This window comes from Notechis scutatus, chromosome 5 (assembly GCF_049901735.1).
Source record: "Notechis scutatus isolate UNSWTSFEM ecotype Mainland chromosome 5, rNotScu1.2, whole genome shotgun sequence".
Taxonomy (NCBI): domain Eukaryota; kingdom Metazoa; phylum Chordata; class Lepidosauria; order Squamata; family Elapidae; genus Notechis; species Notechis scutatus.
This window is the reverse complement of record NC_142013.1, coordinates 21,635,504-21,657,463: the sequence shown is the minus strand read 5'-3', so window position 1 is coordinate 21,657,463 and position 21,960 is coordinate 21,635,504. Positions and strand designations below refer to the sequence as shown.

The 21,960-nt window shown below is 37.1% G+C and overlaps 1 protein-coding gene across 3 annotated transcripts; it reads left to right on the top strand.

The window, feature by feature from the left end:
- Positions 1-3,538: 3,538 nt before the first annotated feature.
- On the top strand, positions 3,539-21,500 carry MTMR6 (myotubularin related protein 6). Of its 3 annotated transcripts, none has more exons than XM_087966279.1 (15): positions 3,590-3,753; positions 5,336-5,515; positions 5,733-5,849; positions 6,520-6,682; positions 6,781-6,938; positions 7,966-8,094; positions 9,157-9,291; positions 10,698-10,830; positions 11,818-11,927; positions 12,777-12,902; positions 14,006-14,055; positions 15,645-15,845; positions 16,798-16,932; positions 17,012-17,138; positions 18,151-21,500. In XM_087966279.1, exons 5-15 carry the CDS (start codon positions 6,885-6,887, stop codon positions 18,403-18,405), a joined length of 1,455 nt encoding a protein of 484 aa, XP_087822405.1. In that variant the 5' UTR covers positions 3,590-3,753; positions 5,336-5,515; positions 5,733-5,849; positions 6,520-6,682; positions 6,781-6,884; the 3' UTR covers positions 18,406-21,500. The 3 variants fall into 3 exon arrangements, with proteins under 3 accessions (XP_026530846.2, XP_087822405.1, XP_087822404.1); XM_087966278.1 differs by having other exon boundaries at positions 5,269-5,515; XM_026675061.2 differs by lacking the exon at positions 5,336-5,515 and having other exon boundaries at positions 3,539-3,753.
- Positions 21,501-21,960: the final 460 nt, after the last annotated feature.

Sequence of the window (21,960 nt, the reverse complement as noted above, 5' to 3'; positions counted from 1 at the left end):
TCAATTTCAGTCAGCTTAAGATGTGTGAACTTCAAATTCTGGGAGTTGAAGTCTCACACATCTTAAAGTGTCTGAGGTTGAGAAACAGTAATCTACATGTCCCACTCAAAGGAAGAAGACAGGATTGTTGCACCCTTAAGAGACATGTTAAACTGGTGCAAAACTATGTTAAAATCAAAACGTCGCAGAATTGTGGGGAAAATAGGTAGGAGTGTTAAGTATGTTTTCTGACTTATGCTGACCAAATATACCAGAGGTGGTATTCAGCAGGTTCTGACCAGTTCTGGAGAACTGGTACCAGAAATTTTGAGAAGTTTAGAGCAGGGGTCTCCAACCTTGTTCACTGTAAGACTTGCGGACTTCAACTCCCAGAGTTCTTCCGCCAGAAAAGCTGGCGGAGGAACTCTGGGAGTTGAAGTCCACAAGTCCTAAAGTGGACACGGTTGGAGACCCCTGGTTTAGAGAACTGGCAAATATCACCTCTGACTGGCCCCGCCCCCATCTATCCTCTGCCTCCTGAGTCCCAGCTGATCGGCTGGATCTTCTTTTGTTGCCCTGCACGGGAGAAAGGAGCTGGAAAGCAGGTTAGTGGGGTGGGGAGGGAATGAGGATTTTGCAGTATCCTTCCCCTGCCACGCCCACCAGCCAAGGCCCACCAAGCTACACCACACCCACAGAACTGGTAATAAAAAAATTTGAATTCCACCACTGATTCATACATAAAGGGAAATAGCAGCAATAATATTTTTTAGATATTATTTATTGGAGGACACATAGCAGGCAAGGCATGGGATAGCCTTCTGATTCCCACCCCCTCCATCTTTTGACATTGCCTAGTTGTGAAACAAGGAGAAATGGTTCTTACCATACGTCTGGGCTTGTTTCTTGCGGGGAGGTCTGAATCTGATCCAGGGCCACAGACAGTCCATTCCTGATGGGGAAAAAAAAACTCCCTGTTTTGTATAGGTGTTAAAGAAGAGTTTCCAAAATGTCACAGCCAATTACGGCTTTGTTAAAAATGATACTTTTAGGCAGTTTTCACATCCTCGTTTACTATTCCTTCATCTTACTCCCAATGAAAGAAATATGCATACAGTACATAATATTCCTTCTCATTTTTAATTTATTTACCGTATTTGCCGGCGTATAAGGCGACTTTTTGCCCGAAAAACATGCCTCCAAGTGGGGTCGTCTTATACGCCGGTATATCCACTGCCGGCTTTCGGATGCTTGTTGGACGCAGCGAAGGCGCCTCTGGCTTCCTGGATCCCCTGCGTCGCTTCCGCTTCATCCCGCTCGCCTCGCTCCGCCCGAGGCTGCAGCCTTCCTGCTCTTCCCACGGCCCCTGGCACTCTGCCCTGCCGCTGCAGCCCCGGGATTTCTGGAGGCGTTTCCGGTGGTGGTGGGGTGTCGTCTTATACGCCGGGTCGTCTTATACGCCGGCAAATACGGTAGTAGATATTTAAAAACAATCCAGGAAAAAAAATACTTTTTCAAGGTAATTCTTAACCCATTTCATGGGACATCATACCACAATCAGTATTTTAGTCCTTGAGATGTCCTAAGACTATTCATGAATTTCAGCTTTCTCAATAATTACAATCTAATAACCATGACTTAATATTAATTAGAAGTAGCAATAACAGAACCCCAGAGTATCACCAAAGGACACCAAAGGACCTTTTTGGGATGTAATAAATCTTTGAACAACCTTAATAACTGTCCTGGACACTCTGACTTTTTTACCTGGTTGTATTATTGGCCTTGGGACCCCCTCTCCAGAGAAGCCCCAGGTTTGAAAGCTCTTTCTTCCTTGACATTGTTATTGCTAACTTGAATCTTCCCCGTCATATGTAAAAATTGAAAGAAACCATTAACCATTTCCTTGAAAATTTACAAGCCAATGTGTTCCACAAATTCCTTTGGTGATTGGAAGTTCTCTGTTTGATTGGCCAGGAGGATGATGTCACAAGCATTCCAGTTTACCAATCAGTGTCTTTGTGGCACTTTCAACACTGACTTATTTGTTGTGCCATCAACTTCACCTATAACCACTGCCTTCAGATCAAAATATTAAAATGTGTCAAAATATATTAAGGAACAAAATAGGTGTGTTATATTTTCATAGAGAGAGATATTCGTTGCATATGTACTATATACCAATACCAGTATTTGGCAATAATCAATGAACCTAACTGAACATTTAACGTGAGAGAAATATTCTGATCAGGACTTATCAGAACTGTTGTCTTCTTGCCAGTTTGCTTTCTTTCCAGGACAGGCTAAAGAGAATGATAGAAAACTGAATGCTGAAGAAGCAAAGAATCACAGAGTTCAGAAACACAGGCCGATTTGCAGATATGGGTAGTGCTAGGGTTATGACCACAATTGAGTCCAAATTTATGTTGCTAACTGAAACATTTGTTAAGTGAGTTTGCCCCATTTTACAACTTTTGATGCCACAATTGTTAAATGAATCGTTGCATTTGTTACGTTAGTAACATGATTGTTAAGTGAATTTGGCTTCCCCATTGACTTTGCTTGTCAGAAGTTTGCAAAAGGAGACCACATGACTCCAGAACATGCAACTGTCATTAAGTATGAACCACTTGCCAAGCATCTGAATTTTAATCATGTGACCATTGGAATGCTGCAAAGTTCGTAAGTGTCAAAAACTGTCATAGGTCACTTTTTTCAGTGCTGTTGTAACTTTGAATGGTTACTAAATGAGCTGTTGTAATTCGAGGACTACCTGTACATATTAATCCTTCATTCACTATAAGTAAAATCAGGGCACAATCTTAAATATGCTGGCCTAATTTTCTGAATTTTTGGAGTCATTGGAGTCGATGGTGCTCTCTGAGCTTGGTTGCTTGCTTGTAGTTGTTTCATTACCTGCTAGGCAGAGGTGGTATTCAGCAGGTTCTGACCAGTTCTGGAGAACCAGTACCGGAAATTTTGAGTAGTTCGGTGAACCGGCAAATCCCACCTCTGACTGGAGATTTTACAGGATCCTTCCCCTGCCACGCCCACCAAGCCACGCCCACAGAACCAGTAGTAAAATAATTTGAATCCCACCATTGCTGCTAGGTAACATAATCAGTGTGGGATTTGCTCCCTGTTGATGTACACTAGTTTGCCCTGCTAGTTTCCTGAAGTTATTGAATCGTAACTCCATCAAATGCAGTAATATAAAACCCATTTAGGATGTGATTAAGTTAATGTAATAATATGTCAATTATCGCCACTTTTCTCTTTCATGAATCCATAACTTTTCTTTGGTGTACCAATGCAGGCGCAAGAATGCAAGGATGCAGGTAAGTCTACCCACCACCTGTCTGTGCTTTGTCTCTTTTATGAACTGTTGATATGTTAACCCTTATAATTTTAAATATGTTGACAATTGCTTTTATATTTCTATTTCACTGAACTGTAAGCAGCTCAAATTCGCTTTGGATAGTGAGCTGGCTGGCATATGGCTTTAACGTTTTCATTAAACAAACCAACTGGGTCTTCCGGGCGCTAGGGGTCGCTGTCGGAGACGTAGGCCTTCTAGCTCCCATTCCTTCCTGCCTCCTTCCTTCTCTCCCTCCCTCCCTCCCACTCTCTCAGTTCAGTTCTCAGGAAGTGTCTCCTGGAGACGCCGGGTCGGCTTCCAGTTAGAAACAGGCGGTGGTTGCCGTTGGTGGTTCCGGGTGGCTGCTGGACTGGTTTGGGCGTGGCGGCATCATGGAGCACATCCGCACCACGAAGGTAATAACATTCTTCCCTCCGCGCCGGCCCGTTTGGCAGCCGGTTAACTGGGAGCAGACCCTTAACTTGTGGCTTGGCTAATTCCTCCGGCTGCCCAGGTTGTACTCGGTGGCAGCGAGCAACCCTCGGGATGGCCAGGATCCGCTCCCTCCGGGCTCTCCTTCCCAACCTGCTGCCCTCCAGATGTGTAGAATCCTCACACACACACACACCGAATTCAAAGCACATTTAGAACTCTTTATTCATTAAAGAATTAATTTTGGGGTGGGGGGGTGCAATACTGAGTGACAATGACCTGGCTGGTGCCTGGCATTCTGTTGAAAGGTTTTTTTGGTTTTTTTTGGAGAAGGCAGACTGCTTTCTGCGAAGTACTTGGATGTTTCAAAGGAATCGTCCACCTTTTAATGCGCTTTCCTATTTGGAGAGGCTTAAAATAAATGTATTTGCATTTCGGTTATGGTTCCAACCTACAGGTAGATAGAATTGGAATCGCAGCAGCCTGTGAAACATCTTGCAAGGGTTGTTACTCAGGAACTTCAGCCTCTTCTTGATCAGTTGAATTATCATTTTGACAGATTTGTCTGTTGGGTTCTCTCTTTTCCTGGAAGCATATGTTAGTGGAACCTAACTAGCAGGCTTATCAGCCGTTTTTTCATTGCTTTGGATTTTTCCAGACACCAGGACTCCACAGTTAGTTGTGATCAACATCGCTGAAACCCATTGTGTGCCACTAAAGGGCACTCATTGGGTAAGCTGCCAGCAGCACATTTAAAAAAAAAATTCAAAGGGCCCACAATAAGCAAAGATGGATGCTCTTAAAAAAAAAAACCCTTTGTTACCATTTCCATTATTTATTAGATCTTAGCATGTGATTTTGGAAACCCTTACCTCTTCCAAATTCAGCTTGTATTTTATTCTCATCCCGTGTACTGTTGAATTCTGGACTACAAAATACTGAGCACTGGTATGTGAAATAAATGTAATACTTAAGAAGTTTGAGCATTTTTTCAGCACTGTCATTTTTGCTGTTCAAATAACTTTTTCTCTATTTTCTTGGCTGTTGCTGTTTTTCTGTATTTGTTTATAAATTTCAAATAGCAATTCAACTGTATAATCTTGCAATAAATAATTTTGCTGGCATTTTATCATTTTCTAGGTTTACCTACTTTTTATACACTGTTTAACGTTTCCTCGTTATTCCATATGCTGTTTTTACTTTCAAATTTACCAAATTAAATAATGCTTTTTGAATGGTGTGTCAACAATGTGTTGTAAATTACTCTAGCACTGTTTGGCTTCTGTTTCCTCTCTATTCATGGTTTGAGCATAGACCTGGATTAATGTAATATTGATTTGTTTTCCTTGCATTCTTGTAAGTAACTGATAATAGCCTTCCTCTGCCAACAGCTCTTGCTTTATCTCTCTTTTTGCATATCGAGCAATAATTATCAGTATTTTTAACCTGGCATTTCCCTGGTCATTATAAATACATCGGTCTGTATCTCTGTCCAATAGATGAAGCACTACGTGTGAACCAGATTCTTGGAGCATACTTTTAACTTTTGTACATCTAATACTGCAGCTTAAGATATGAAGAGTTTGGCATGAACAGGACCCTCCTTTTCATAATTAGAGACACTCATGTCCTAATTTCAGTGGATTGTAGCCTAGAGCAGCTATTTCATCTCAGGCTCCCCCAGCCTGAAAATATTTCACAGCAGAATCCAGAGGACGCTCATTTTGGTCTGGCTCCAAACAAAGCGTAAGAGTATCCTCTTCAAAAATTTTTTTGATATTTTTGATATCTAGAAAACAATCCATTCAGACAAGAAAGAACTATATTTTTATTAACTTTAGTGTAATCTATGAGCAAACTGCATCATAAAGACAGCTTCCTGTGCAATAAATCATTTGGTTTCAGTTATGTTGAGATATTGTTGAATAGTTTCATGCAATACTTTGCTTTTTTTAAAATGCAGGTTGAACAGGTAAAATTACTAGACCGATTCAGCACAAACATCAAGTCACAAACAGGAACTCTTTATCTTACAGCAACTCACTTGTTATTTATAGATTCCAGCCAGAAAGAGACATGGGTAAGAAGAATAAGGTTTTATGCTTGCATTCCTTTACTTATATCTTTTTCTACATTGTGTAACTTCCAAGAAACGTATGGGCTGATGTGCACAACTTTTCAAAAGTGCCATGTGACATTTATGTTACAACTCTAAAGGCAGTCTTAACCATGGAAGTTGAGTGTACATTAACTGTTTAGGGCATATCTTTATAAGATTCTTCTTAAAAATAATCTACATAAGATTTTTCTGAGCTTCATTGCCTCTATATTACAGTGTGTATTTGAAAAATTTAAAGCTTTAATTGCAGTCTCCTGTATGAAATCAATGAGGTAGAATACATAGGCTGTATTTGCCAAAACAAAATGAAAAATCTATACTGAATATGCTTAAAGCTACTTTTCAAACAGAAAAAGAGCAACAAGCAATGTTGACATAATATTACATTATTATGCTCATTATAGTGAACATGTACATCCTCTCGTGTGAAGCTGATGTTCACTATGTGTGTTGGTACTGCAGCTTTCACAATGCCCACAAGCATAGCCAATTCTGAGAGATGTAGCATCAGTACATCTGGAGATAGCTAAAACGGGAGATACAGTTTGTATGCATCCTCATTAAAAACTAAGATTGTTGAAAGATCTGTATTGTTTAACTTACAGTTTTTGTGGTTTCCTGTATGCTGTAGATATTACACCATCATATTGCTGCGGTGGAGAAACTTGCTTTGACTACTTCTGGCTGCCCCTTAGTGATTCAGTGTAAGAACTTCAGAACAGTCCACTTCATTGTTCCTAGAGAAAGAGACTGCCATGATATTTATAACTCTTTGCTTCAGCTGTCAAAACCAGGTAGGGGGCAGCTTTCTTCATTTCACTTCATTTTTTAAAAAGAACTAAACAACAAAGATCAAGCTAATTTTTTTCTTTTTTCCCTCACCCTGTTTCAGCAAGATACGATGAATTATATGCCTTTTCATATAATCCAAAGCAAAACGAGGAAGAGAGAGTGCAAGGCTGGCAAATCATTGACCTCACAGAAGAATACGATCGGATGGGTGTGCCTAACTCTGAATGGCAATTATCAGATGCTAACCACAATTATAAGGTAATAGGTTCCTCATGCATTTATGATATATCTGTTACTTTTCTAGTGCTCTCATATTTTACAGAGATCGAATGGATTTTTGAATATTAGGACAATTGCTTTCATGTTAGGGAAGGAACAATGATTGGTTTATTATCTTCTCATTTCAGAATTCTGTCTCAAAAGCACTCTCTTGATTCATATAACTTTTTAATAATTTCTTTGAGTCCCTAACTAGGTGGTTGGATGACAAGATGATCTGCAAGAACTATTCAGGTGGTACACATTAAGGTTGAAAAGCAAATCAGAACATCTGTGTTTAGACCTGTGCTTTCTTCTTTTCCTGATAACAGAGATCAAGACTTGATTGGAGATTATTAAACAAGCATTTTCCTCAGATTGTATGCTTTAGGCAATTGTTTATGATTTTTCATGTGTTTTGTCTTTTGTTCTTGTATATTTTTATTGTTCTTGTTTATGTTTCTCATGTCAGTTTTCATTGCAACTAGTGAGCTGTACTCTGTTAACTTGTTCTTTATGTTACATTTGTATTGAAAATATATACTAAAATAGACATCTTGTAGAAAGGAAATATGGAAATCCACAGACTTAGGATTACTGGTAGTAATATTCATCGGTATATATTTTTATCACATGATTGCCCATATTTTCACTTGCTATACTTTATTGTTAGAAAGTCAGACTTTAAAGTTTAGTAATACTTTGTTTTTGAAGAACCAGGAAATTTGGAGAATTATAATGTAAACACCCTCAACTTAGCTCTGGCTTTTATCACAAATTGTTGGGCAACTATATTGCCTCATGTAAGTATGTGATCAGTTGCTATGGTCTCATTCAGCCAGAAGATATAGACATCACTGCATTCGAAACTATATTCTATTCTTTCATTCCTTTTCACTTTCATCCATTTTTCTGATATTGAGAACTCTTAGATATCCCAACTTAGGTGTTGATAAAAATGCTAATTGGATATACAACATACTTAACATGATTTTTGTTTGCAATTCCTTTTTTTAAACTTTCACAGATTTGTGAGACATATCCTAGAGACCTTTACGTTCCCAGGAGTGCAAGCAAGCCCATAATTGTTGGCAGTTCTAAATTCCGAAGCAAAGGAAGGTTCCCTGTGCTCTCATATTATCATAAAGATAATGAGGTATAGTCTGATTTCTTTTCAACGCAAGTATCTAAAGGCTATTTTCCAGTACAGGAAAAGACGAAGTGGGTAAGTACAGTAGTCTAGGTCCCTAGATCTACTCTAGAGCAATGAAAGTGAATGCTAATAATGCAAGTAGTCCTTGATTTACGACCACAGTTTGGACTAGAAATTCAGTCACTAAACAATGTGGTCATTAAATGAGTCATCACTTGATCACACTTGATTTTACAAACTATTTTTAACTATTATTGTTAAGTGAATTATCATGATTGTTAAGTGAATCTGGCTTCCCCAATTGGCTTTGCCTGTAGGAAGCTGGCTGGGAAGATTGCAGATCATGGTCACGAGACCATGAGACATTGCAACGGTCATAAAAGTGAGCCAGCTGCCCAATTCTCAAATTGACATCACATGGCCATTGGGGTGGTGGACCGTCATAACTTTGAGGACAAGTCATTAATTTGCTTTCTCCAAGGTTGTTAATAACTTTGAACTGTTGTTAAATGAGCAGGTGTAAGTCAAGGATAAACTCTAATAATAATATGACTGTGTATTTACGACCATAATAAGTTGTCAAACGAAATAAGAGTATTAGTTTCCTTAATTTTCTGTTTAGTTATTAATGTAGCAATTATCCATGGTTAGAAAAGTCACAGATTGGCAGTCCTTTCTCTGAGGAATCCATAGCCTGCAGCTAGGCTCACATGCGTGATCATCAGAAGCAAATGAACATATTGGTCAATGACAATGTCAGTGACACTGATGCAAATCAGCTATATTTGTGCAATAAACACAAGCTGTATTTGTGTTTTAAATCTATCATTATATAGAAGATCTGAGCATATTCTCCCTACACACACACACACACACACACACACACACACACACACACCTGCCCCCCAAAAAAGTTTTGCAAGTACATTTGAAACACTGGAGCCTTGGTTTTCCCTGTTTTGTTGTATTGCAAGATAGCAACACACTGACTTACTTAAGTTCCTGCCTTCACCAGGTTTAAAGTGCAACCTTTTCTTTATATTTACCCCTCTTTTTTCTCACCAGGCTACCATTTGCAGATGTAGTCAACCACTCTCAGGATTCAGTGCCAGATGCCTGGAGGATGAACACATGTTGCAAGCAATAAGTAAAGCTAATTCCAATAACCACTACATGTATGTCATGGATACCAGACCAAAAGTAAGTTTGTAGGTGTGTTTTTCTTTTCTCCTATTTGGTTTTGGCATTCTCGCTGTCTTTATTCTTTAATTTTATCTATTGTTGAGGTTTTCCTGTTTTTAATATTTTAAGAGTAATTTGTAAACTTCCCAGAGTCACTGGGTATCAAGCAGTACGTATGTCTGTAGAGATTTTCACTCATCCAGGTCATGGCTGTCCCAAAGGTGCTCTTTCAGGAGGCAATTGGACTTTCTTGTTTTTTCTTTTGAAGACGTTTCGCTTCTCATCCAAGAAGCTTCTTCATTTCCCACTATCCTGTCAGAGCTGAAGAAGCTTCTTGGAGGAGAAGCATGTTCAAAAGAAAAACAAAGTCCAGTTGCCTCCTGAAAAAGCACCTTTGGGACAAGCAGCATATATATGTTTAATCAATTGTTATTGTTATTTCCTTCCTACTTGTTGATTCTCAGTATTTTATAAATAGGGTCACGCAATGGCTCACATTCAGTTTGAAAAAAGTATTTGGAAATACATTTTGTAACTGCAGGTCTGTCAGGAATACTTTAATGCAACCATGCCTTTTCCTAGGATTATATGACAACTGTACAGTTCCAGAAATGATTTGATTCTTTTGGAATTGGAGATAGGTACCCTAATTCTGAAAAAAAGAATCTCTCTGGAATGAAGTCCAAAGTGTTGCATAGCAGTATTACCAACGTCTTAGGTGGAAAAGATCAAATTGGATTGTTGTAATCCATACTGTTCTGGATTTCTTTTAGGATCCAGTATGAGCAATATGATCATTATCATCATCACCACTTGTTTTTTTTAGGAGTTTACACATTCTTTGAAATAAGAGGTGCTTCAAAATATTCATATAAAGCACTACTTTTCAAATCCTAAAGCAATCCTGATTTTTTTCTAGGCCCATGGTGCTGTTTTTGGATTTCTCAAACTTTTTGCACAACCACGTTCCTTAAAGAGACATTTTGGTTTGTAAATTGTGGCTTATGTCTTCAAGGTTAGCTAATTGTAACCCATTTAATAACCAATAGTTAAATATATCATGGGTTACCACACTTTGTGAGTAGTAGAATAGGAAGACTTTCTCAATTCTGTCTTGTTCAGATATGTTGTGAAAACTATCGTGTTCATTTTATTTTCCTTATTTATTTTGTTTAAATGCCACTCTATTCCCAAAGGATCTGAGTGACTTACAAGAAACTAAGATATCTGAGGATACTGAGTTGGGAGGCAGCATGGCTAATCATTTGAGTTAGGAGAAAGAAATCATGCAAAATCACAACAGTCTTAAGGCTTAGAAGCCAAGTTATAAAAATATAATTTTCTTCTGTTTCATATGGTTCAGGAAATTATAATAATTGTATATTGCTTTGCTTCCTATACATGATTAAACCTTTTTCTCCAAGCTGAATGCATTGGCCAATAGAGCAGCAGGTAAAGGCTATGAAAATGAAGATAATTATTCCAACATTAGATTCCAATTTGTTGGTATTGAAAATATCCATGTAATGAGATCAAGCCTGCAAAAGCTTCTGGAAGGTATGAATATATGTGCCTTTCACTAATACTAAACATTTCTCGAGTACAAGATTCACTCTTGCAAAAAAGTGATTTTACATAAATCAAGTTCATATCAAAGGATTTATTGAAATAGTGTATTTCTCATGCTATACATATTGCTAATGTGAAATTCTACTTTCTAGTATTATGAGAGCTTATCCTCTTAATGAGATTTCCTCTGTTGAATATATTTCAGTTCAATTAAAACAGCTACATTTTTAATGTAAACAAGGCAGAATCATTGGGAGTCGTGCAGTATATACATTTAATCAATTATTAGGGTTTCATTTATGTATTGATTATTTCAGAAATTATTAAAGCTTGCCATCCTAGTAATGGATATTTTATTAAACATTTATATGAATGTATAAACTATGTACATATTTAACATAATGCATAATGTATGTACTTATTTAATTATAATGTATTTATACAATATAATTAATATGTCATTTAAATATTACTTAATTGTGGGAAGCTGCCTAATTGGAATCTCATGATTCCTTCGAGTTTAGCAGCTATTAGCACTATTTACAATAGTGATGGACAGTCCATCTGAGGAGACTGAGGAGTCGTATCTTATCAAACAAGTGCATGGCTGCATTAGTGATTCCTCATAGTAAGTATTTAAATGATAAAAGACAAGTGTGCATTCTAAACAACAGGAACATATTAAGTAAGATGATGGATGCACTCTTTTCAAGTATAATTATGTTAATTTATAAGATGAAAGGACTGTTTACACTAGATTGCTTCCGCATAATTAACAATTAATACAAGAAACCAGAGTTTGATTGGGGTATAAACAGGATATATAAAAGAAACTGGGATAGAGAAAAATGCTTCATATGTTTAACAAGTTCAGAAATTCAGATTTCTTCATACAGTTGCTAATCCACTTTTGATTCTTGCACAGAGAGCTGCTACTATTGCACTTGAATTTATCTGTGTTTCATTTTATTTTAGTTTGTGGAACAAGAGGCCTCTCAGTTAATGATTTTCTGTCTGGCTTGGAGAGCTCTGGATGGCTGCGACACATCAAAGCAGTGTTGGATGCTGCTATCTTCTTAGCTAAAGTAATTTGCATTTAGTAATTTGTCAAAAGTTGTTAATACTGTATTATTCATTTGAGAATATAGATGGCCTTCAGTAAACACCATCAGATCAAGAGAATTTGGAAATTTCATTTCTAAAGTCTTCAACCATAGCTCAGTAGTAGAGCATATGTGTTTAATTAGAAAATCCCACATTCTGTTTGGAATTTGCCTTTTTAAAAAAGAAGTATATATCATGTTAATCACAACTGGCCACTACCTGACTTCCTAAGTAGTTTAAGTCAGTTCTTGTTATTATTTATTAAATTTATATGCTATTCATGTCACATGTATTAACTAAATATTTAGTTGGTAAGCATTCAATCCTGCCATAAGGCAATCGGTTGTTTCTAAAGTAAAGGAGTCAAAACTAATAGCTTAAGCAGTGATAATCATATTTTGTCATTAAGGCAAACAAGGTTATGCGGGTTGAATAATTACTCTTGAGGGAAATTACTCTTTTCCCTCAAGCAATCAGCTGTAAATAAATGTTGAACAATTAGGTGAGATCCAGACATAAATACGCTGTCCCAGAGTGATCATGAGAAATTCTGGGAATTGAAGTCCATACATCTTAAAGTTGCCAAAGTTGAGAACACAGGCCTATAAATACGTTGAGAGTGCATTCCCAGAATTTATTTCCACTGTGACATAGATTACAGATCCTTTGGTTCTGCATTTAGGTTGGCCAGAATGTTTGGGAGTTAAGAGTTCCAGCTCATTTGAAGGATTCTTGAAAGGCTGGAATGAATTAAATATTTTAATTCAGTTGAGCAGTTGAATTCATTTTCTTTGTTATACACACATCAGTAAGCTTTGATCTCTTCACAGGCCATAGCTTTTGAGAGTGCAAGTGTATTAGTACATTGTTCTGATGGTTGGGACCGGACATCTCAGGTCTGTTCCTTGGGTTCTCTATTACTGGATCCCTTTTATAGAACAATTAAAGGATTCATGGTAAGTATGCAAAGCAAGCTTAAGTCACACTCGGCCAATGTTAACGCTCATCAACTTTATTAAATTTGCATAATTTTGTGTTTCAGATGTGTTCATCTGCTTAATAATGAAGCTATTGAACATAGCACTGTGCATTAATGTTCAAATGTAATTAAATTATACAGTGGATCCCAATTCAAATAATTCTTGAATCCGTAAGAGTCAGATATTAACTACATATGAATTTTAAAATAAGTAATTTCAAAACTGTTTGAAACAGATAAAGAAAACCAGACATTATACTGATATTTTCTCAATAAATGGGAAAAAAGATTATAAGCTATTGATGTGTTTCTGGTGCTAATTTTAAGTTGTAAGCACGCCAGTTGAGTCTGCTATATCCGGTAACTTGGACTAGATATCATAAAGATTTCCTCTGTGCCTTGTTTTTTAAATCCTGTAATTAATGAACTTTACAGTGTTATTTGAAACCTGCATTTTATGTTTCTTTTACTTGTGATATTTGTATAGAAAGATATATGTATAATATAGGTAATTCTCACTGACCACAACTGGGATTGGTATCTCCATTGCTACAATTACAATTATACAATTGTATCAGTACAATTATTAAGTATGATATCATGTGATCACACCAACATGTCAGTTCTAGCTGCGATAGTTAATCACATGCAGTCATTAAGTGTGATGTCATGTGACCACAACTTGCAACTTCCTTCCAGCTTCGCCATTGGCTTTGCCTATTAGAAGCTGGCTGTGAAGGACGCCAGTGGCAATCATGACTGCAGGATGCTGCAACTGTTGTAAGCATACACTGGTTGCCAAGCACCCAAATTGTGAACATGTGACCATGGGGACACTGTGATAACCATAGTGCCCAGAACCTGTCACACACATCCTCCTGTTCTAGCAACGGTATAACTTTGAATGGTTGGTAAGCAAGGAGTACTTGTAGTCCTCATCTTCCATATCTGGAAAACTTGTTTTGTTTTCTCTATTGAGCTAAGAAATCCAGAATGAAAATGGTGACTTGGGAAATATTTCTTAAAATTAAAACATAAAGCATACTACATGATTAAAAACTGATACATGATTTCTTCTAGGTTTTGGTGGAAAAAGACTGGATTGCTTTTGGACACAAATTTTCAGATAGGTAATGTTTTTCATTTTAAAAAGTCTACATTTGAATTCTTTATGTAATGTGCTTTATCATGTTAAACTAATATGCAGTGTATAAGCCTGCATGTTGTAATCTTGTTCAAACATATTTCAGTTTAAATTAGAAATATATATTTACTTCGTTTTAGAACAGTTGATTGCTTTATATTCAAGATTTTATAAAGATTGAAAAAATAAACCCGAGCAGCCTGATTTCCAATTTAATTAACTGACTTAACTCTTAACTGATCAGATTTGTTTTGAATGCTGTACAGCCCTTTTCTGATTTTTAGCAGGTTGTATGTTCAAATGATCACACACACTCAACACACTTTCTCTCGCTGGAAGAGCTATCCTTATTGCAAAGGATTTTTTGGCAAAACAGTATAGACCAGTGATCCCCAACCTTTTTATGCCGCGGCCCGGTACCGGCATCAGCTGGCCCGCCATCTTTTTTGATGAAAAAGTGCTTCCGGTGACCTCACCGGAAGCACTTTTTCATCAAAAAGATGGCGATGTGCCAGCGCTCGGTGAGCTTTTCTGGGTAGAAATGGCTTTCTACCCGGAAAAGCTCACTGGAAGCGCAACACGCTATCTTTTTGATGAAAAGTGCTTCCGTGAGCTTTCCCTGGAAAAGCTCACCGAAGCACTTTTTCATCAAAAAAGATGGCGGCACCCAGCAAACCAGCGCCCGGTAGGACTTGTTCCACGGACCGGTACTGGTCCGCGGACCAGTGGTTGGGGACCCCTGGTATAGACCATTAACAATAAGTACCTTTGCCATTATTACTTGCATAGATGCTGCATAAGCTTCAATTCCCCCCCCCCAAATTCTATTTTCTGTTATTTTTCTAACTGGACTTAAAATTAAAAATTTATATTTGAATCATTAAGGTCCAAATGCTGCACACAGTTTCCCCAATGTAATTGTTGTGATGTATTTCAGACAGCGTTCTATTCCATGCCAAGAAAACCATTTCTCTATACCCTGCTAATGGACATAAATAGGACAGGAAATAGAGCAAACACACTAATTTTACAGAGTGGGTAGTGCTGAAATTTTTAAGGCTTTCTTTGGAGTTGGGTGACGTTGATTCTTTTGGAGGATTTGGGGTTTTGCATGGAGCGTTATGGATACCTAAGTCATTGGAAGGCTAAAGGCAATCATTTTGTTCCTTAAACCTATGCAATCCATCCCCTCCCCAAAATCAAATGCAAATATTTCTCTTTGAACAATCTAGAGGTCCCTGGGAGCCATAAGATATCAGCCACTCCAAACTATATGGTGGACTGGGTGTGAAACAAGTCAGGATCCCCAAAAAGCAGTTTTATAGCAAGCGCTGTGTTCTCTTGTTGCAGTCCAGTGGACGTGCCTAGAAATTCTTTGTGCCTGAGTAATGATTGCCCTCTTAACTGTGTTAAAGTATAATACAGAAAAAGGTTTACAAAAGGACATTTCATTTCATTTTTTACAAAATTTCTTTATGTGTAACCATAGACTGCTTAGTGAATGTTCCTCATATACTCTGGGAAATGCATCATTTTTATCTCTCACTAACTAACATGGAATATTATATTTTATAGATGTGGACAACTGGATGGTGACCCAAAGGAAATATCCCCAGTTTTTGCCCAATTTTTAGAATGCGTCTGGCACCTGACAGAGCAGTTTCCACAGGCCTTTGAGTACAATGAAGCTTTTCTCCTTCAGATCCATGAGCACATCCATTCATGCCAGTTTGGAAACTTCATTGGAAACTGCCAAAAAGAACGAGAGGAACTCAAGTAAGGCTCTTAGGAACAATATATTACCACAGAACTGAACTTCTCCGTATATTCCTCCCTCCTCCCTTGTGTCTTTTCTTCCACCATTTTTATGCTACAATTAGAAAGCCTCCCACTGTTCTTACAGATCAATATAGAAAGGAAGTCCCCATCTTCAGGGACTTACAGTCTGAAAAAAAAAATCACTGTCTAAAGTATGGGAGGAACAACAGTTTAAAATAAAATTTCAAAAGAGAAAAAAAAGGAGAGGAGAGGAAGGGGAGGGGAATGTGGTAGCAAAACAGAAATAAGAGTTCCAGTACTTAATCTTTCTTTCTGCTACAGCCTAATGGAATGGCTGCACTTTACTGCCAAAAGTAGTCAAAGTGTTTCCCCTTAGGGCTATTAAATATTAAACTATCAGATAAAATCAGTACTAGAAATCAAGCTTTGCTAGGCTGAACAGGGAGGTAGCTCTTTTAAGTGCTTGATGGCTTAGAATCCTTTTTCACATGGAGGAAACACTTAATATATATTGTGGTGGGGGGAGAGAAAGCTACTTGTTTGGATTTTAATATGTGCAAAATCTTCCTGAGATTAATATATTTCTTCAATATAGACGGAAACCACATGAACCTAAGTCCTCCTTCGATATCTTTTCTTTTCCTCCCTTTGATGGCCATTTTACATCCTGAAATTCCTTCCAGTCAGTTTGTTGGGTGTGAGCTTTGGAACCGAATAGATATCCGTCTTGTATTCTCTTTTTTGTCCTCTTTAAATTAGTGAATGTTTGTGGGATAGAAATGGGCAGGAAGGCAGTGTTAAACAGTTCTTTGTAGTTCATAATTGTAATTAAACTCTGTTCTTTATGCCTTTCTTATCATAAATATCTCACATTTTGTGCACCTTGATACAGTGTAGATATTCCTCAGCCACTGCCAAATGTTTAATTCTAGGCTCTCATTATTTTAAGATTGAAAGAGAAGACTTTTTCCTTGTGGCCTTTTCTTTTGGATGACCGCAGGAAATACCTAAATCCAATCTACAATGAACATTTTTCACGGTCACTTTCAATTCTGGAGCCGGATACAGTTGCTTTTAATTTTAAGTAAGTTTCAATGTATGCATTTTATAAACCCATCACCTGGATTGGAGTGTTAACGTAGCATTGTGTTGATAACATACAGGTTTTGGAGAAACATGTATCATCAGTTTGATCACACAATGCATCCCCGGCAATCTGTACTCAGCCATGTGATGAGCCTGAGTGAGCAAAATAAACAACTGGAAAAAGATATTAAAGAATTGGAAAATGTGAGTATTGGCAACTAATTTCACTCCTGACTCCAAAATAGGACCAGCTTCCCCCTCAAAAAATCCTACCCAAAATTATTCTTTATTCCAAAGATTAGAGAGTGATTTTAATCCAGTCCTTTCATTGTTCCGTACTACATCCCGCACCTACAGTGGATAGTGATTGTAATAGTATTGGTAAAATTTCTAGAGTTACTTCACGAAAGGAGGAAGGTTGAACAACTTTTGTGTTTATTTGCCATTGGATATAGAAAATAAGATTCCCCACTGAATGTGATATCCATGTATGCCAATTAGTGTACATTCGTATAGTACCTAAGTCTAAGCTACTACGGAGAGTGGGTAAACCCGGACCCACAGACCCTTATCCCTGTTCTTGGTACTGGAAGGCCTCCAGTACTAGCATTTTTACTACTTTACAGTGGATAGCTGATTGTAATAGTAAATTGGTAAAATCACTTCAGTCTAGAGTTACTGCTCACCGGGAACAGGAGGATGGATGGATGAACAATCAATACAATAATTTTGTATTTATTTATATTGTCATATTTATATTTATATTAGAGGTGGTAACCCCTTGAGAGCTGTATGCAATGTAATTTCATTTTAATGTATGCCAATTAGGTGGTTACTCTCCTCCCATTCAAATGTGACGACAATAAAGTATCCATAAGTCTAAAGCCCACTGACTAAGGAAGTAGTGGGTGAAACTGGAGCCCAGAAGTGAGAGAGAGGAGAAACCCTTATTGAGATGTCCTCAAAAATTTTTAACTGATTTCTTCAAGCTGAAGGTTAATGATTACTACATAACTGGAAAGGGCCTCCAGTGGAGGTTAGGAAGGCCATTACTTGTCAGAGGAGACAACATAAAAGCCAGTGACCAGACTTAGCTACAAAGTAGTTTCCTATCCAGAAGACTGGAGACTAGAATAAGTACTATTTATTACTAGTGAGACAGTTGAAAGAAAAGAGATAAAAGCTACTAATTCTGGATTATTTTTCTTAATATTAGAAATTGGGCCACAATTTACACAAGGATTTGGATGCTGTCTTTGCCAAGGAATCTGTCTGTCCCATGTCACCAGGAGTTAAAACCTCACTCTGCTTTAAGGAGCAGCAGCCTCTCTTTCACGAGAATGACTGTGTTCGGACAATAGAGGGCTCCAACACAGCAGACAACCGATACAGCGAGTACATGGAAGAGTTCTCCAAAACAGAGCCTACTGTTGTCAGCCTGGAATACGGAGTGGCAAAAATGACCTGTTAAATGTCACACAAAGCAGTTCTGCTTTTCTGAAAAGATTGAAGTTCAGGACAGGGCATTGTGAGTCTGATCTCTTGGAATGTAACCAAAAACTGATGCGTGCAATGGAGTGCTTCATTAACGTAGACTAGAGTGCACATTAGTTTTGAAAATGTCATTCTTGTAAGAGGTAATTGAATTTAACGATGTTGAAAAGGATATGAAGAACTTAGGAAACCTCTTATGGGGAATTGGGGAATGAAAGTCAAACATCACAATAAATTATAGCTACACTAGCTTATTCCAAATGTTCATTGGTTTTGATTCTGATGGAGTCATAGTAAACCCATTGAAATTAGTGAGATTTAAACAAGCCAAGATTTCAGTGAATCGACTAACATATGATTACTACTAATTCACCCAGTCTGATTATTGCCAAATAGTAAATGATATTTGAATGTTTGCTTTTAGGATGAAGACAATTTATTGGGATCAATGAACTTCTGTATATAAATGTAAAGTGGGTGTATGTTCCTGTTTAATCTATTGCCTGTTACAGTATTTACAGTGATATTTACATCATTAATTAGTATCAAGGTAGTAAGAATGATATTCAAATATATTTGTTCTGCTCATGTTTTGAGACCAGTTCATTTAGAATACCTAAAATATGCTTAGTGACTTCTTTAAATTATTCTCTTTCAAAACAGTACCATGAGATTCACATCAGTAATTATGGAATATAAATTTCTTGTATTCAGTTTTAACCAATTATAGAAGTAGGAAACCTTTTTTTCTCTCTTTTTACTTTATGATGAAGCTCTAGTTATAAAAATAAGTTTAAAAAAAAGGTTTTCTACCTGGTTAATAAGTTAAAATTTTAGCCCCAAGTCTGTGTACCTTCCATATACTTCTGTCCAACTATTAGAAGTACAGTTCAGTTGATAAAAATGGATAAACCAGGAGTGTCACATGTATTTCAGAATTGGAGTACTCATTTCCAAGAATAGGCTCTATTTCAGAGTTGTCATATTTTTAGGCTTCTTGCAATTATGTATAAAGAAACTTGAGCATTCAGTAAAATGGAAAGTATAAGAACTCTACCTTTTTGATTGGATATATTTGCAGTTTCTGGCAGGCTTTTAATCTGTTTTGTAAATCTGCTTTAGAAGGTGGAGCTTAATTTGAAATAAAAAGCTTGTTTTTCAGTCAGTAGGATTATCACATTAATGTATAAGGTGAATAAATGTGAATTACTAACCAAGTAGCCATTTTTGGGTAAAGCCTAAGAACAAACTAAAATTTAGGTCTACAAGCCAAGATGACTGTAGAATCTCAGATGTTTTGAAAATGTATTAATGTTGACATTTACTATCCAGGACAGTATCCCAAAGTCATAGGAAACAGATCTCCAGTTAAGCAGAATGCTTAGGTAAAAAGATACACTGTGTATTTGTATAGTAAATCAGTGTGTTCCCAATATCTTTGTTTTTACTTCAGCAGAAAAAGGAATGGATTTGCATTAGTGGGACTCTGTCTCTGTTTGCTTTCTCACAATTTGTTTTAATTGTTCAAATGAAGAAAAGAAAATTAATATTGAAAGCTGATATGGTAAACAGGCATGCCTTGGGGATATCGAACATCCCAGGTGGTATAATAGGTAATTTGTACCTGAGGGACCAAATGCTTATTACACACACAGTGAAAATTAAGTTTAGCTTTGCAGTAATCATTGAAGGCTGTGTGAACAATACCGCCATTGGGCTATATAAAACCTGGCACAGTTGGCTGTCTCATTCTATCTTGGTTGGGATCCAGTCACACTAATAATAGGTAAGGAGAATAATAACAGGTAAGGAGAATCTTACCTAAAACACTTCAAGGGTCACATTATAACAATATGAAGAAGGAATAAATGGCAAAAAATAAGTTTTTTGATATCAATGATAGACCTATTTAACTACAAAAACTGATTAAAAGGAGAAAATGGGATCTATCATTTACCTAAGAGATGGTGCATTCTCATTTATTTTGCCTGTTTAGGCATTGTGCAGATCTTGCACAGCAGTAATTTTGAAAAATGTTAGGGCAGAGAAATTTGGATCTCTAGTTGTTTTTCTCTCTAGTTTCTTCCTATAGATTAATAATTGCTTGTTCTACTGATATACTGAAAGTATAAGACCAAACATTGTATTACAAATTATTTCTTGCAACTGTGTTCTGATTTAAAAAAACACTGTGTAGCTGCATTAATCTTGCTGAACAGTTATATAAGTAGCTTCTTGAATCATCTTCAATAGTAGAAATGCAGGTCTTCGGATATTTCATGTCTCATGTAAAATTATCTGCCTATATTTGTTTCATATTCCACTTTTCCATCAGGAGCTGAAGGTGGTTTGCATAGTGCTCCCTATTTTTCCCCACAACAACCACCCGGTGAAATAGGTTGGGTTAAGAGAGTGACTGAACCAAAATCACCCTTTGATAGCTGAGGTGGGCTCCCTCCCCTCTCCCTCTCTCCCCTCCTATTACTGGGATGCAACAGAAATGAGGAATCAGAATACTTGAGAGACAGATTATAACAGGATGCCCTCCACCTGAGTGTTCTTAATGAATGTAATTGTTGGAATGACTGATCTAGAAAAATGTATAACTTATACATTAGATGCAGATGACTGGAACCTAGCTATGTGACAGTTTTTAAAAAGAGAATCGGGAAAGTATAGGCTACTCAGCTTCATGTTTGTCCTTAACAAATTATTGAAATGATTATTAAAGAATGAATAACTCCGCCAACAGCTTTACTGAGAAAAAAATCCATATAGATGGCAGTGATTACATCAATTCTGTGCTTGGATTGTCAGAAGTCTAACAAGGTTCCTTACCTAAAACTCTAAAGAAGAGTTAGTGTCAGGCTGTGTATTGGCTAAAAAGGAGAAAGTGGACAGTAGAAATAAATATTGTTCATGGATGTAAGAAGCGGAGTTCTTTAAGGATCTGTATTGAAACTAATGCTTTTTAACTTATTCATAAATGATCTTATACTAAGTAGTAAATATGTCAAATGTGGATAACTCTGTTTATGATGGTGGTGAATAAAAAAATATATCTTTAAATTGGATGAGTAGTCAACCAAATTGCAAGTGTGATTCAGTTTAAATGGGTGTAAAGTCTGCCCCATTTGGGGCAAAGCATTCTTAACTTCACCATATGAATTGGTATGATTGATGTAAGTACCAGAAAAAGATCTTGGAATTCTGAAGGTGGTAGTTGTGGAAAAAATAACAATTCTATTCTGGGGATCATTAAGATAAGGGTTGAAAATAAAACTGCCAACATTATAAAGCCCTTAAACAAATCTGCTGGGTGCATGTGCATTTGCCCACTGTGCACATTAATAGCCGTCATTAGGGCAATTTGTCAGTATGTGGCATATGAGAAGGAGGGAGATTTTAAACTCGCTCTTGCTGTGCTATTTTGTTGGACAATGTCCCTTTCATCACATAGCTGCTCATGGGTCCTGATTGCTGCTAATGAACTGCTGCCTTCCATCCAATTTCCAGGTCAGGCATAAAAGGC

What these genes read in the sequence shown, in the direction of transcription:
- MTMR6 (XM_026675061.2), top strand. Translation starts at nt 3,730, where the DNA reads ATGGAGCACATCCGCACCACGAAG. An exon ending in AGCACATCCGCACCACGAAG is followed by an intron (nt 3,754 to 5,732) that starts GTAATAACATTC and finishes TTTAAAATGCAG; the next exon opens with GTTGAACAGGTAAAATTACT. An exon ending in ATTATCATAAAGATAATGAG is followed by an intron (nt 8,095 to 9,156) that starts GTATAGTCTGAT and finishes TTTTCTCACCAG; the next exon opens with GCTACCATTTGCAGATGTAG.